The following is a 15923-nucleotide window of genomic DNA, read 5'->3' as shown; positions in this document are numbered from 1 at the left end:
ATAAGGAAGAAAGTTTTTTTACTTTCAGTAAACCTGACTCAGCTTTAATCTCACTTCTCCCTGAAAAAGACATTTTTTACTCACGTGTTACGCTGTCTGTCTGTCATGCTGCGTCTTCAACCAGGATGCTGTAATTGTTTTCTTTGCTATTAAAAGCCGAATTCTCAGTAAAGAAACCAAGTCCCTGTCTGTCATATTATCGGAGGGTATACCTAATATATATAAAGTGCTGGATCTAAAGTAAAGTTAATACCTCTCCTTTTGAATATTCTTCCAGAGATCTAAGATCTTTGGACAATCCCAAAATATATATGTAAAGTCCCCAAACAACCCACAACCCCTCCAGCATAGTTCAGAAGTATTTCTGTATTTTGTGGTGATCTCATATTTATCTTCCAATCAAATTCCATCCATGTTGGGCTGTTAGTTACTTCATGTCCTGCTTTGAATGTTTCCTCCCATTGTGAATCTGTTACTATAATATTTGCTTTCAATTCCCATTTTTCTTTGACATTTATATTGTTATTGTTAGATTCATGTTGTCCAGTTTCAATCAATGGATTGATCGTAGTCAGCAAGGTACAGAGGGGTGAGGTGTGTATTTGTAAAGATAGTTATCTAGGCAAAGCCAGTGTTTTTTGTTTGTTCAAAGCGCTTCTATAGTTAATGAAATATGATGTGTTCATGTTTCAGCAGTGCTTCCTGGTGCCTCTGGGGCTTTAAACAGTGTGACATTGTGGTTAAAGAAAGCAGCCATCAAGGAGACAATACTGAGCAGCTGTCGGACGAACACACAGGCACATTAATGCCGTCGTTTTTCTTCTTCTCAGGTGTAGTTAGCTGACACGCAACCATGATGAAAACGGGCGCCACCAAGGTGGGCCTGCCCAAACCAGGACTCCAAAAGCAGGCCTCGCTGGCCCAATCTTCCTCCACCACCACCACCTCCACAGCCATGAAGACCTCCAGATCCTCCAACATGCTGGCCTCAGATCAGCGCCTCAGCAGAGTGAGTTATAAGCACAGTGCAATCACCAAATGTACATGAAATTATTAGATTGTTATTGTTGATACTAAGAGGAGATGTGTTTCTAGCTGAAAAGAGCCAGCAGTGACGATGCCTTGACAAAGCCCGCACTGGGAGCCGCTGCCTCTGGCTCCCGGATGAAGAAGACTGTGACCACTGGAGCCATCTCAGATCTTCCTGAAGCGCGTCCTCGCAGTGTGTCTAGTAAGAGACTACCACCCTTCAACATTTTAGACAATGAAATTCAGTGGAAAGAGCTGTTTTCTTCATAAATTATGGATATGATCTGTATTTCATCATAAACACTATAAAAGTAATGCAACTAACCACGTGTGGCCACTAGAGGGCCACAGTACATCACTAAAGCCGCCTGCCTCAGCTCCCAGGTGCTGGTGCTGGTGCTGGTGCTGGTGCTGGTGGGTAACTCTTTAGCTTAAGAGATGCTTCACTCTTTTTTTCTGGTCTCTCTTTATTTATGTTTGCTTGGCATTGATGAGGTGCAGGTGGCCGAGGAGCGTGGTTCTCAGGATTTTGATCCAAAACTGAGAGACTGGGCGCATTCATAGTCTGCTCCTCAGACAACATCTGCTCAGCCGTGTGAACAGCAGGCTATGTTTTGGATGAAAAATGAGGAAGCTTTTTTTTTCTATCAGGACAACACAAAAGTTATGTTGGTGGTGTTTCTGGCTGGTCTTTTGATGTTATTTTGCTTTAGTGTGTGGCATGTGGTGTTGTTTTAGCTCATGGTAATGTGCTCTCTGGTTTATGTGTGTTCACTCATGCGTTATAATTTAAGACACAGAGAAACACCCCAGATATCCCAAGTATTTTTTGATTTTCTAAAATTAAAAATTAAGATATTGTCCTCGGTAAAAACATTTAGCTCTTCTGATTGTGTGAATCACAGTAAATATAATGTAATATTCAATGTAATGTAATATTCAAATTAACTATACGCAGTGTTTCACAACCTATTCCTGTCGTCCTCCATCTCCGTGTAGCCACTTTCCCTGTGGGGGTAGAGCGGGTCGTCCACTAATCAGAAGATGATCGAAAGATCTCCATGTCAAAATGTCTTCGGGAAAGATACTGAACACCAAATTGCTCTTTCTCCCGGTGTGTGAATGAGATTATCTCCCTTCCCGTGAGCAGTTAGCGCGTGGTATCCGTCAGTGTATGAATGGCTTAATGTGATATATAGTGGTCAGAAGACAAGAAAGGCACTTGTGTGTTTGTTTGATATATTTTTCAATATTCAAGCCAAAACAAACATCCCTGCTGTGAGATGCTTATATAATTACACTTTATGCTTTTATAATTATAGAGTTGCACCTGCAACATCACACACTTTTTAGTTTATCAGCTTTCCTAGTCACCAAAAATGCTGGACATTATAGAAATGTTCACGAGGTGGTCTTTTTGTCTTTGTCTGATCGAGGCTCACCACTGGATAAACAGCAACTACAAACCGATGTGATAGCAAAACATGTATTACATGTAGGACAAATATGGAAGCAGATAATGACAGGGATTTGTTTGCAGTAATTAATGTTTTTTACAGCATATCCTTGGAAAAAAAAATCCTCTGTGAGGAGATAGCTCAGTTTGTTTATGTTGGCCCATCCTCACAGTGTGTAGATGCTGTGCTCCAGTGAAACTCTTCTTCAAAGGGTCGCTGAGCCGAAGCGAAGATAATTGAATTCTACTTGACAAAAGACTGCAGAGCAGCTGAGAAACCACGGCCAAGTGAGGCTCTCGGGTTCTTTCAAACACAATTAGACCATGATCAGTTTTCAGCGGATTGGGCTCTAATTAACCAAACTTTGCTTTTTCAAAGTGTTTTTACACCCAAGGACAAGAACAGATTCCCACTTTGTGCTGTTCATGATAAATTCATGACTATTCATGTACATTTTCTGGCCTAGTTTCGTGAGCCAATTTCTGCTAGTCAACCAAATTTGAGGATATTAATTGTTAAATAAATTTTGGTCATAAAGAAAAGCACTTTAAAACAGAGCAGTGTTGTGATGCTGTAGCAGCAATTTGCATCAGGCATATCCTTTATTTATGTTGTGCTTCTTATGCATGTTGGTCACTGATCTGAACAGGCCGTTTTGCAATCAATGCAGAAGTGATATCATCCTTCAAATGAGTTATTGTTTTTCCCTAAAAAAAATGTTATCTACTACTCTACTTTCTCAAACTTTTTACACTGCGTACCGCCTCAGAAAATATTTCAAAGAGCCATCATTATGACTAACGTTAAAATACAGTAGTGTGGACTGCAGACACTTCACACTGGAGGCAGGTTTATTACTAAGAGAAGATAATTTATTGTTGACTGTTGAATCCTTAATGCCACCGGTTCAAGAACCAGAACTAATTTGTTGGAATGCGGTACTCCTGTTTTGCACTTCTATTCTTGAATTTTCCCGTTTTGGGCCACAATTGCAGAGTTACTGAACATAAACTCTGCTTGCTATTTTTTTGTCACATCTGAGCGCAAGTGACTGTGTAGAAGTTTAATAGTATAATATGTTTTTAAATAAATGTATTTCCAAAAAAAAAAATATTTGAACGATTTCACTGAATTTGCAGTCAGTAATGAAGCATCTTCTTAGTCTTGCATATAACTAGAACACCCATAAGAAGAGCACTGGCTTTTGCTCAACACGATATTCCCGTCATGCAAACTGTATTGTTCTGCACCTGGGCTGGATGCACTTGAAGACATGATGACAGACAATGAAAGGGGCATGTCAAACTCAAGCTAATCAGCGAGGGGAAAATCAGATCTGACACCTGAAAGAGCAGTGATGGGTTAACCATGCACGTGAGCAGTGACGATCATCATTTAGCCTGCTGCTCTCAACTCTAAGTCACCAAACCTGATGTGAGAGTTCTACTGAAATATCCTCACAGGGGAAATACCATGATTTGAATATAGATTGGGGTGATGATCTGTGGTATTTTGAACTCATTGGTGTTGAGATATAATGCACTGAAATGTCTTGAACGTTTTTATTTATTGATGTGGAAGGTCTCTAAAGTACGAGAAGATTCAAGAATTCAGAATTGCTTTGCTGACATTTTGCGATAAACATTTCCACTAGAATACTGAGAAATGTCTTCAGGCATATTTTAGTGATAGTGTCACCCATCAGTGTCAAAGAAGAAGCAATCTGGACTCACTGGGCCCTGAGGCACATACAGCAGAACAGCCATCAGGCAGTAATTGAGCCTTTTTCACAGAGGCCGTCCAAGCACATTTTGTGACTTGACCTTGGATGCCTGACAGAATCCTTACTGAGCATTGAAAACACACTGTTATAGAAGTTGTATGGTGTCAAAAAGATTGTCAGCCCATTCCCGTACTACAACAACAGCAATAACAAGGCTACCTTCCAATTTCTAATTCAACTAGACATTAGCTATGTACGTATCTGTGGGCTTTGCACTGTGATTGACAGATCTCACTGTGGTCACTATTCTGGCATGATAAAAGGCTTTTGTCTTTCTAAAAGACTTCAAGGTCATGGGACACACACACACACAGAATATTGGCTAAAAAGGTCCGGTGATTGACAGTCTGACCCCGCCCTTGCCTGCCCTCACAGCATGGTGTACTAATGAGTCAAAACTGTTGGTTTTGCTAATGGATACTTGTCCCTATCCCAGTTGGCACTTAACCAAGTGTACCGTGCTGTCAGACAAGGGGTTAAAACCCAGCCTCATCGTGATGACTTATTTAAAACACCTCATCAATAATTCAGTAAAGCTTTCACTGGGAGAAGAGTCCCCGTGGAGTGTGCAAGGAGAAGAGACAGAAGGAGATAAGACTGTCCTGCTCTATAAATAACAAGCCTGATGGGGGTGACTGCAGGGCATAACTTTACAAATGGGCACTTCAATGACAGGCGCTCTCCTTCACCTCTGTTCAGTCAATGCTTTCACATTGATCGTTGGGTACAGTTGAACTTCACATAAATGTCTTTTCCTTTTCTAATTCACTGAAGTACACTTTCACACTGAAGTACTTTTTTTCTAGCACTTAAAAAGTCACAGTTGGTGAGTTGGACTGCTTCAGCATTAATCCATTCCTAATGATACTTCACCCTCTGTAGCATTGTGCAACCACATTTTCAAGTCAGAGATATTTGAGTACGCCACAAATCTAACATTGCATTCCTGTAATCTTATTGAACTCATGATGGAGATTCATGTCTTAAGTTTGCAATCATTGTTGCCCTGATCTATAGACATAAACTCACTTCTTACTAACGCCACTGCCCCAAATTTGTAGTCTTTAACACCAACTGAGACAGACTCGAGTGACATTACTTAAGACAGTTAATCGGACTCCCTCTAGAGCCACAAAAAGCTTCATATTGTACAACTTTTTTGTTCACATATGCATTAATATTCCCCAAGATTTGTAAAGAGGCCACTACTTTCAGTAGTACTTTCAGTGTTTTTTCCTCAGATGAAAAAAAAGTAATCATTTTTTTCTCACCCTATTTCATTCCAAACATCTTCTGATCTGTTTGGTAGCATCTAGTATCACCTTTTGCCTTCAGGGAGTAAATATGTTGAGTCCTTGACAAGAGTTAACACACCTTCCAGTTTTACTGGTCACCCATTCTCCTGAGTGACATGTGTCAGCTCAATAATGACACTTCCTGAATTTCGTCAGTGTCAGGCTCACTCATGCCACGGCGTTCACCTTTCTGTGAGATAATGGCTCATCAGTCTTCAGAACTAACAGTGTTGCTGTCATGATTAACACCAGTTAAGAAGAGATGTTACAAGTTGTTTACTACGTGCTAATTTGAGTCTCGTATGTGCTTTTACCCTTCTGATTGGATGCAGGCTGAAGTGTATTTCTGCTGTGTCATTCTCCAAATATTCGTCAGCCAACCACAGGACGTCCTTTTCATTATCGCTGTATGAAAAGCTCATTGATTGATGAAGATGAGCTTTCTCTCAGTCTGACCGCCATATGTGAGGTTTGCTACTCGCCGCACCAGATGGACTTTGACTTTCTGTTCTCTATTAATCAGCTCATAGCTCGTATTACCCTGCCAGAAGAGAGGAAAGAAGGATGTATGATGCAAGTGTCTGTTGACCTTAGTTAACAGTCACAGTGTGAAGGTGAGACTGAGGTGCGCTTGGAATATTATGTGAGTTTTACTATGCACATCTCAGACACCAGACTCCAGACACCAGTAACATGTGGTCCCAGCAGGACCCTGTCTGTCTGCTTGTGTCAGTGTTTGGGAGGCAGGAGGAGAGGTTATAGTCCTTGAGCTCCTCATATCTGTCAGATGAATTAATCAAACATGCCTCAGTCCACTGGGACGCTTCAGCCTCCACAAGCATTCAGCCATGACAGACAGACACTGACATGAACGGTAGACAGACATACATGCATGTACATGCAGATGCAAATATACATGCAAAATCATCCACATCTGTACCTTTACCTTGCCCTGTACAAATTTAAATATACACTCCAGTATATCCAGTGTGATTATGCACTCCTCTGTGTATTATGCATGCAGTATGGCAAGTAGGAATAGATTTACTCCTACTTACATCAGTGTATCTGAAGGGCTTGCTTCAAAGTCCAGAATTAACACTGTATCTACGCATCTGGCAGCAACGCAGACATAAACACACCTGGCCCCTTTTAGGTTTGTTGACCGGAGTTTTGGCATCCAGTATGAAATTCCTCTCTTGAGAAGCGTGTGACCCCAGCAAGTCCCCGAAAAGATGCAAGACAGAGCGAAATGGTCTTGCCAGATCTTGAAAGAGGCCTGTTGGGCCCACAGAGATGGACGCCCTGTGGTGAGGAGAACATTCTTAGCTGGATTAGAGGCATGTTTGTTTACCAAGGTAGATGTGCTGCTCCGAGACGAGGAGAGAGGAGAATATTGAGAGAGGGAGAGGAAATGTACCAGCAGTTAATGCAACATTCATAAGACATGAAAAGGTTTGCAGCCATATACAGAGTTGCATCAAAAAAGTTGAATATTAAACCTGATGTGGGCAGATTCATGCAGCAAACTAGACCTTCCTTACAGCTACTGGAGAATGTTTTGAAAGACTGTTCTGGCTCGAGCTTGGAGTATTTTCTATATCAAACCCAGCAAAAATGTAGCTACAACTATAACTGTCTATTGCTTTAATATTCTACTCAGTCTATTCTATTTTCATGTTTTTTCTTAGCGGTGAACACAAAGGAAATAAGCTGGTAGGTTTGAGCTTATGCAACAGAGATGCTCATCCTACTAAAAATAACAGTGTGTATCTGTGTCAAGTATGGCTTTAAAAGATTGATGATGCAGCGAAGACGAATTTTAATTTCTGATAAAGAGTTCTTCATACAGATTTGTGCCCTTTTTTCTAACAGAGGTTTCTTTTTGAACCAGCACAGTGCAGCACACTGTGTCATAAACGCTCGGATAACACGACATAGTGCAGTCTTATTGTATTACTGTAAACTGAGGTCGCATGAAAGCCTCCGGCTGTCTTTTCAGGAGGGTACACATGAAAAGTATTTTCTTTGTGTGTATGTTTTAATCCCTTTAATCCCTTGACCCCTTTGGCCATTTTTGTGACAGTTGTTCATACGGATCATGCGAAAAACACACAACACCAGTACAATTGAAAATGACAAGTCATTGTCTTCTTCATCGTGGCTCCGCCATGTAACTCCTTCCATCATAAATATTTAACACGTGCATACATTGTGAATGAGAAAGGACAGAAAAAACAAGCCTTCCTCACACTAGCTTCACACCCCCCCCACGAACACCACCACCAACACCACCACCACCAAAACTGGCACACCACCCCCCGATCTTTATACACATGTCGGCGCACTCACACACACACACACACACATGCTTTTGTTCCCTGCTGAGAGAATGGTACGGCAAGCCTGGGGTGGCCTCTTATCCCCCACACCAGCATCTCTTTTCCCCTGTTTATTAAGACTTTGTTGGGAAATTGCAGTTGTGATTTAGTAAAGGGAGAGAGAGGTCCCTGGCTGCAAGTTCTCTGTGCATGAAAAGACAAGAGCTGCACTGTCACCCTCTGCCAAAAACACAAATAGTGCTTTCCCTTTCCTCCTCATCCTCTTTCCTTCCTTCGTCCCTCCACCCTCTTTCTCTTTAGTCACTCGTCTTTTCAGTACCAGTGAGAGGGACGGTTCATCTCACCATTGTTCAACTGGTATTGGAGAGTAAACTGCCTGGCAGTAGTGGGAGGAGGTGTGTTATGTGTGTGTGTATGTGTGCGTGTGTGTGTGTGGCCTGGGAAGCCACTCCTCCTCTGAGCTGATTCCAGTCATCACAGCAATAATGAAGTGCACACAGTGCTGCCCGCCCGCCCGCCTGCCAGTGTGACATACTGTCACCGTTCTGGAGGACACGCACACTCGCACACATTCACACACTCACACACACTCGCAGTCAGTCACTGACAGGACACGCCGCCTGCCTCCTCACACATGCACACACACACACACAGACTACACAGTCCTGGGAAGGAGTGGAGAGGAGAGGAGAAAAGAAGGAGGGAAGAATAAGAAGAATTTTATACCTCTCATGGTTTCCTCTCTGTGTGACTGACCGGAGCTGGCTGTGGGTGCTGAACAGAGACAACAACCCCGACACACACACACACACACACACCTCTCCCCCGCAGCCACGGATTCTTGGATTAGTCCGCCCCAGTGTGGAGAGTGGGAGTCGCGGAGTGGACCAACATGGGGAACCAGGCGGGGAGACAGGAAGAAACAGAGTCAGGTCTGCTTGTCGTGGTTTGCCTCAGCATCACTAATGCCTCTTTGTCTGTGTCTGACTGTCTCTGTTCATGAAAAAGGCAAAACATTTACTTAATACAATAGATATGTGCTAATCTTCTGCCATGTCATGTCTGAGTACATCTCAACATGACAAGTCCTGACTAATCAGTCAGTAAGATGCGCGCCAATAGAGCATTGACTGATGAGTTCTGATTCATATGCCCTGGAGTTACAGAAGCTGTTGAAACCAGTCAGAAGTTCGTTGTTATGGTCTCGGGCTGTTATTTGTCTGGTATGTTGTGTGTTTGTATTCAGTCAGCACAGGTCTATATGTGAATATGTGTTTGCACCTGACTCCCATCTTGGGAGTGGGGTGCGGTGGGGAAAGTGCTGAGTGAGATTTGCCTGACAGTAAGCATGAGGGAACCTGCCAGAGGAGATGCTATCAACAGTCTCACGCTCACATCTCCCCGTTGCCCCCGAGCTCACTGCGCCTCCGTAAGATTTCCATTTCAAAGTGTCCCTGAACTGCACTCAGCAGCAACTTCACACTCCTCGAAAGACAACCAGCCTATTCCACGTCTGTGTAACCTCTCTGAATTTCCTTAACAAAGCGCTTATTTGCATTCTTAATACAGGCCGTGTGCACTCAAAGCTTCATCATATCTTCGTGCTATTATGCGATTATGTTTGCATGTTACCAACCCTACAAAAATAGACGCTGGATAGCCCAGAGCCAGGTGGCTTGTTAGGGCAACAGACACACACACACACACACACACACACACACGCATGCACGTAATACAGTGAAGTATTTTATCAGTAGTGGGTGTAAAACTGCATTGTTTCATAGCAGTAGCTGAGTTGCTTGAAGATCGGGCACAGAAGGCTCCCATTGGAAGGCAATGGTAGCAAGCTGCTGCATGCTTGACAAGATTAGCTCCCAGTTTCTTCTCCATGCACACACACACTCACACACACACACACACACAACACACACACAGCACAAAAACACACAGCATGCACTGCACGGTTAATACATTATACACAAAACAAATATTGTTGACTCAGAAAGTGGGAACAAAGAGAGCTTATATTACCTTCTTTGATCTCACTAAATATTCTCTAGTTATTAAGAAAAATTGAGCTGCTCTTGGTACAAAACAATTATGAGATTGGTACACAGAGGTGATGTATGGAAATACGTGGGGTTAAAAATGAGTCAGAGTAAAATGTTTGCTCAGCCTGTGAAAGAATTTGCCATCATAGTCACACGCTGTATAATCAATCACGTTCTCTGGGCTATGAAAAGTATTTAAACTCTGCTTGGTACAGTACTCCATGATCCTTGATCCAAACTCCCACATGAACCTCCATTATGAAATGAAGCAGTCAGCTAATATTGTTAATTGATTGAGTTGTTATTCCTATAAATCTACCCTCCATTTTCTCAAATGAGCCTCTATAGTAGATAAGAATTGATCGTGAAATGGGTTAATTTTTCATTGTGCTCGCTCGTGACATGAAGTTATAGACCGAGGACACACAGAAGCCCTATCTAATTCACACAAGATTGTGATACAACAACATCATGCAGACTTTTAAATGTTTGATTGAAGCAGGGGGTTCATTGTGTGCTTTACAATATAGTGATGAACCAGACCAACGTTTGTACTCTGTCCAGGCGGTGAAACAACCAGCTGAAGTTTGTCTTGTCTTTGGTTTTTGGCTTGGAAAGTAGAATAACACTTCTGGTGCTGAAACTTGGAGAGAAAAAAAATCATGGGAACAGGAGGAACTCGTTCACATTTGATTGATGGTGCTATCTCTGTAGTGGCAGTCTGAGGAGTAAGCTGTCTGCTGTAGTGATAAGGAGGTCGTTATCAGAACCAAATTACACTGACGGCTACTACAACCGAGCCTTCCCGTCTCCTGACTGGCTCACCAGGAGAGCGGCCAAGACCAGAGCCTGCGGTCAGCATGTTGTCTGCCGCTGATGAATCGTCAGTAAAATATAGTCCAATAACACTGGGTCTGTTTTCAGGGCTACAACTCAGTCAGTTGTACCCATTTGGGCCCAGGATTAAAGGAAACTCGAAACATGTTTGTGTAGTGAGGTAAAATAGACTGTCAGGACTTTCTCATGGTCAAAATTGGGAAATTTTTACACACTAATGGTTTCTGCAGTAGTTTGATTGGGATGCTTGGAGGTAGCTGTAATGTTGAAGATGCTGCCAAAAGGTTGGAAAGGCACACTGTTTTTGTTTTTTTTTTGTAAGTAAGCGATGTTATTGATGTGGCGGTTAGCATGTTTTTACTGGAATATGATTTCTGAACAGTTTATCAGCAGCACAGCAACATTTTTGATTGATGACGATTTTTGTGGTGGTACAGAAACAAAACTCAGCTCAGACGTCGTCAAGTTTCAACACCATATTGGCTTAATTTAATGTTAATTTAATTTTTTCTCACCTTCTTTTGGACTGTTTTATGTCTGAAAATAAATGTGAGAATCCACATGTCTAAATATGTTTTTACTTGACTGACAGTTCCCCAACTTTCCTGTCAGCTTTGTTGCATCTGTTAGGGCTTTTGTCCTGTCTAATGGGTACGCAGAGTTTGGTGAAATTCCCATCCTATCTCCGCTTGACATCAACATAAACAGAAGTCTAATAATTAACCGCAATAACCAATACCTGTAATTTTATTATTGAAATCTACTTGCTAGCCCACTCCAGTTTCCTCTAGACAACAGTGCCTTTGACAGTTGAAACAGGAAGCAGTGTTTTCATGTTGTGCTTAAGTAGGATGAAGTCCTGTGTGGCTGCTGCTCGGTGAACTCCTGTGTTAAGGCAATTTTCAAGCTCAGGTTTCACATAAACCACACTCCTCTTCCCCCCAGACGTACAATAACATCTGTCTTTCTATTTTCATCAAACATTGGGATATTTTTGCGCATTAACATAGTTTTAGCAGCTACCCTGCTTACAAATATATCACAGAGTTGAAAATAAGACCCCGAGACCACCCCAGAGTATCATAATTCCTCTTGTATGATGTTAGAGTACAGCTGGGATTTGCCTATGAAGACTTCTAATGCTGATACTAAATGCTTATCTGTCTGGTGAAGAATTGACCTATTGTGCCCGGTGGGTGCCGCTTCCATTCAGAGCAGACGTCAACAAAGAATGTGGAAATGCGTGGATTATTGTGCCATTACACACACCATATCAGGGCAAACCGACGAATGAACATGAGGAAGCAAGTTTGTCCAATTTTCTGATTGCTCGGACACTGTGAGGAAGTTATATCAGTCATACTTTCCATCGCAGTTAGCAGTCTGTACAGTAAACAGAAAGGCCGTACCACAGGGCTTTGTGCTTGCAGAGGGAGGCGTGTGCTGTTTAAATGTCCTGTTTGTGTGACTGGAGAGTATAGTTGGTATATTAAAGCCTCCAGCCCCGGGCTCATAAAAACCACTCATTTATGGCAGAGCAGCTGACAATTCATATATTAAATAGACATCGTAAAAACAGTTGATTGGACCTGACATGTAAGCTGCTTCTTCTGTGATTGTGTGTTCAATGCATACCAAATCAAACTTGTTGTGATGCGGTTTGTGTATCTGTCAGCAGCTGGCTTCACACAGCAATCCAGGACTTTCTGTGGACGGAGGTTCTGCTGTCTGCTATCCAAGTACTGTTTTTGTTTCCAGAACAACAACCCCCCGAAAAAAGATCAGTCACTTTCTGAGAGTAAAGTCGGGAATACCGGGTGTGATCGTGTTGATTATGTGTCTTTGTCCAGTCACACCACAGAATGACACAGCAGAATTCATTAACACTACATTAGGCACTTCCTCAAGGTAGAGTCTGTCAAGATGTTGTGAATTTTCATGCCTAAATTGCGTTGTGATGAAATTATTGCATGAATTTACTTCACCTTGATAGTATGATTGAGTGTTTATGTTAAGATGTGTTCAGTGGAAAGTGTTGCTTGAGATTAGGGTTAGGGTTGCTGATGTTGTCCTTTTGCAAATCCCTATTTGCATTTTAATATTTCCACACTATTATTATAATACCATTTAATCCTTTTTGTGGTCAATCCAGGAAACTAAATCACAAACATTTAATACATCCTAAGTCGTAAAACATTCATTGTAAGGAATGGATGGAAATTATCAGAAGCTTTAAGTTAAATTTAGCAATATTAATTACAACCTGTTACCCATCACACACACTGATCCTATAAACCTGTAATCATGTAAAATGGCATATTATTCCTTCAGTGAGTCCCGTGTTAAACTGTTTTCCACTCGGAGCAAGAAGAAATTCTCTCTCTCAGTTGGCCGGCTCACGGTCCTTGCTATTGGATATGTCTGCAGGGTATTGGCTCCATAAGTGAAGCAAAGTGCATCCACATAAGGATGCTGTGTTAAAAAGTTTTAGCATGCAGGCCAGTTAAAATGATTCAATCAAAATGATTTAAAGCAGCCAAAAAACGCAGGCCAAGTGGCCCTGTGCTGGCTTGCCAGCTCCCATGCTGAACCTCCATGCTGTGCAGCAGAGGACGCACAGAGCTGTTCACTTTTCAGGCAGAAACGAGCATCTCAGCTTAAACGCACAATGAAGACTTGCATACTATACGTCTTCTTTTTAAAGGCAGGGTGGAAGGTTTGCTTGCCTGGTGCCTGGTCAGTTGTAAGCACGATTGATTAACATGCCACCTGCGGACAAGAACATTACAGCAATGACTTTGGTGTTTCACTGCAGCTCTGCTTACAAAAGAATCTTAACTTTTTATTTAGTTTACCGAGTCCACATTATTTCTTAGTCGTCTAAAATTACGTTAAAATATCTGCAATGAGAGCCAGTCACATCTTTCCTCCTGCCTTTTTAGTGATTTCCAGCCTCTTTTCAGCCAAGCCACAAGCAAAACAATCTCTTTGATTTGCTATGTTTTATTATTTTCTACTGGTTATTAAGTAATCCCAAGAGAAGAAATATCACCTCAGTTACTGAGCGCATTTGCCCTTCTCCTCTCATACATCTTGCAGCAACTAAAACAGCAAACCTTCTCCTGGCCTAACCTAACTTGTATTGTTTATTATATTATTTTTAGTGCACTGAAATCTTCTATGCAACTGCAGTGAAGTGTTGAGAAGATCTTTTGCAAAAGAAATATGCTAGGCACGAAAGAATGCAACCAGCTTTTTACGTTATTAGGCTTAGCTGACAAAGTATAGCTAGAAAAAATCTAGTTTATGGGTGTGAGAGTCAGAGCATGTTGACTTTTCTTCCAATGAATCTTAAGCATTTAACCAAAGGGTTGTGATGTGTGATGAACTTGTCCTAAGTGCAAATAGCCATTTAAATCCTCTGTGTAGTCAGTCCCTAAAGACAGGTGTTGGCTGCCTTCAGGACGTCCCTGAAGCTTGATGATTCAGCGAGTATATCTGGTTTACACAGCTGACAACTGCTCTTACTTACAGTGAATTAGTTTTCTCTTGTTTGGCATGGTTTCAGGGAGTTTCTATAGATCTGCTTGCTTATTTATTTTTTTCTCCACTTGCATGTGATGTCATGTCTTCGACTGGAGTCAGAGAGTCTAGCTGCTTTTTAGGAAAATCAATTATTAATCCTCCTTGTTTTCTTTGATTTTGAACTTGTTTACAGTAACCTATTACAATGAAAGAAGAATTTTATCCTCAACAAGTAGTGCCGTCATGTTTTTTTTAGTGGCTCATTGTTGTGATGCAGTTTACCGTCAAGGGCTAATCTCTGCTCAGTCACTGTGGAAGTCATGGAGCCTCGAGTCTGTCTATCTTCCACCCCAGTAAGAGGAAAGGAATGCCTGTGAGTCCCAGCGTCTGGCCGAGGGGCGCCTGTTGACCTATTTCATGCCCTGTCAGTTGGACAACAGGAAGGCCAGATACACAGACTGTGTTTTCTGTCTCTCCTCTCCACTTCCACCTGACACATTTCCTGGAACACAGAAGGGAAGACAGAGGAGTGGCGGCGAGAGATTCCCCATCCAAAGTCTGTTTTGTGACGAAGCCGGTGCGTCATTTCAGGTGCCAACTCTCTGACACTTGACCACCTGCAGTCATTAATTCATCCTGACTCCTCACCCATGACCCTTCTGTTCTGTAAATTGAAGACTTTGTGCACTTTGCTCACAATGCACTCTGTCACCTCTTGGCTGGCAGGCAGGCTGGCCACAGTTAACTGGCTGGTGCTGGACTGAGTCCAGCCACACAGCTCCTGCTGTGATTTGAAAGCTTATCTTCATTAGAAAGAAAGAAGCCAGCATAGTGCATTACTGTGATCAGGGAGCTGGCTTCCCATGAAATAACTGAATGCCTTTGGATTACTGGAAGTCAGTCTGTGTAATTCATTTAGATAATTGGTTAATGTCAACAACACATTTGGTGTTCTCAATCTCCTCAGTCGGGTTTATTGAAGTTGGCAGCAGGTCTGTTTTTGTAGCCGCTGTCTAAACATTGACATTGAACGCGAAATATTCCTAATCTGGAATCTTCTTCGAACCATAGTGTAAGATATGTCTTTTCTTTAAGAGTAGGATACGTAAGTATAAAACACTTCTCATTTTTGGTCATTGGTAATCATTTCCTTCTCTCTCTGAAATTGGTGTTTTACGGTATTTGGACTTTGCTATCAATGAGAGCCGGTCTGCTCTCAGACTGCATGAGGATTTATTCCTTGCTATAGGAGGAAAGCTCCTCAGTGAGCCATTTAACTGCCCATTCCTCTCCTTTTCACAGATTTAATGCTTCTCAGAGGTAGCTATAAATGGTCCTGGACCTGAGCCGGCCTTCACAGAAGACAGCACTAAATTAAGACTAAGCTAACTCTTAACTACTTTTGTCTCTGATATTTCAGCTTCGATTTTTTTTTTTTTTTAAGGATTTGCACTTGCACACCCACAGCAGCTATAATTTTCTCTAAGATGTGGACACAGAGAAGAGTGCACAACTTTCACTTCATTATAACTGAGGCAGTTTTAAGATGTTTCTGTCCTAATTATAACCTGTAGGTTGGACATTTCAGACATTTCATTAGTAGT

At 41.9% G+C, this 15923-nt stretch overlaps 1 protein-coding gene across 4 annotated transcripts in view; it reads left to right on the top strand.

Moving 5' to 3' along the window:
• The window catches only part of specc1 (sperm antigen with calponin homology and coiled-coil domains 1), a 64031-nt gene that overhangs the window by 14071 nt on the left and 34037 nt on the right, over positions 1-15923 (top strand). For 3 of the 4 annotated variants that reach the window (XM_010736508.3, XM_010736509.3, XM_019274956.2), the window contains exons 2-3: positions 831-1009; positions 1096-1231. In XM_010736508.3, the coding sequence (XP_010734810.3) occupies positions 854-1009; positions 1096-1231 (292 nt within the window). In that variant the 5' untranslated portion in view covers positions 831-853. Of the gene's footprint in view, positions 1-830; positions 1010-1095; positions 1232-8385; positions 8839-15923 lie in introns of those variants that run through there. The other variant, XM_019274957.2, reaches the window with a different exon arrangement.

The sequence above is a fragment of the Larimichthys crocea genome, chromosome XXII (genome assembly GCF_000972845.2).
Source record: "Larimichthys crocea isolate SSNF chromosome XXII, L_crocea_2.0, whole genome shotgun sequence".
In the NCBI taxonomy this organism is placed as follows: Eukaryota; Metazoa; Chordata; class Actinopteri; family Sciaenidae; genus Larimichthys; species Larimichthys crocea.
This window is presented reverse-complemented; position numbering and strand designations above follow the sequence as displayed.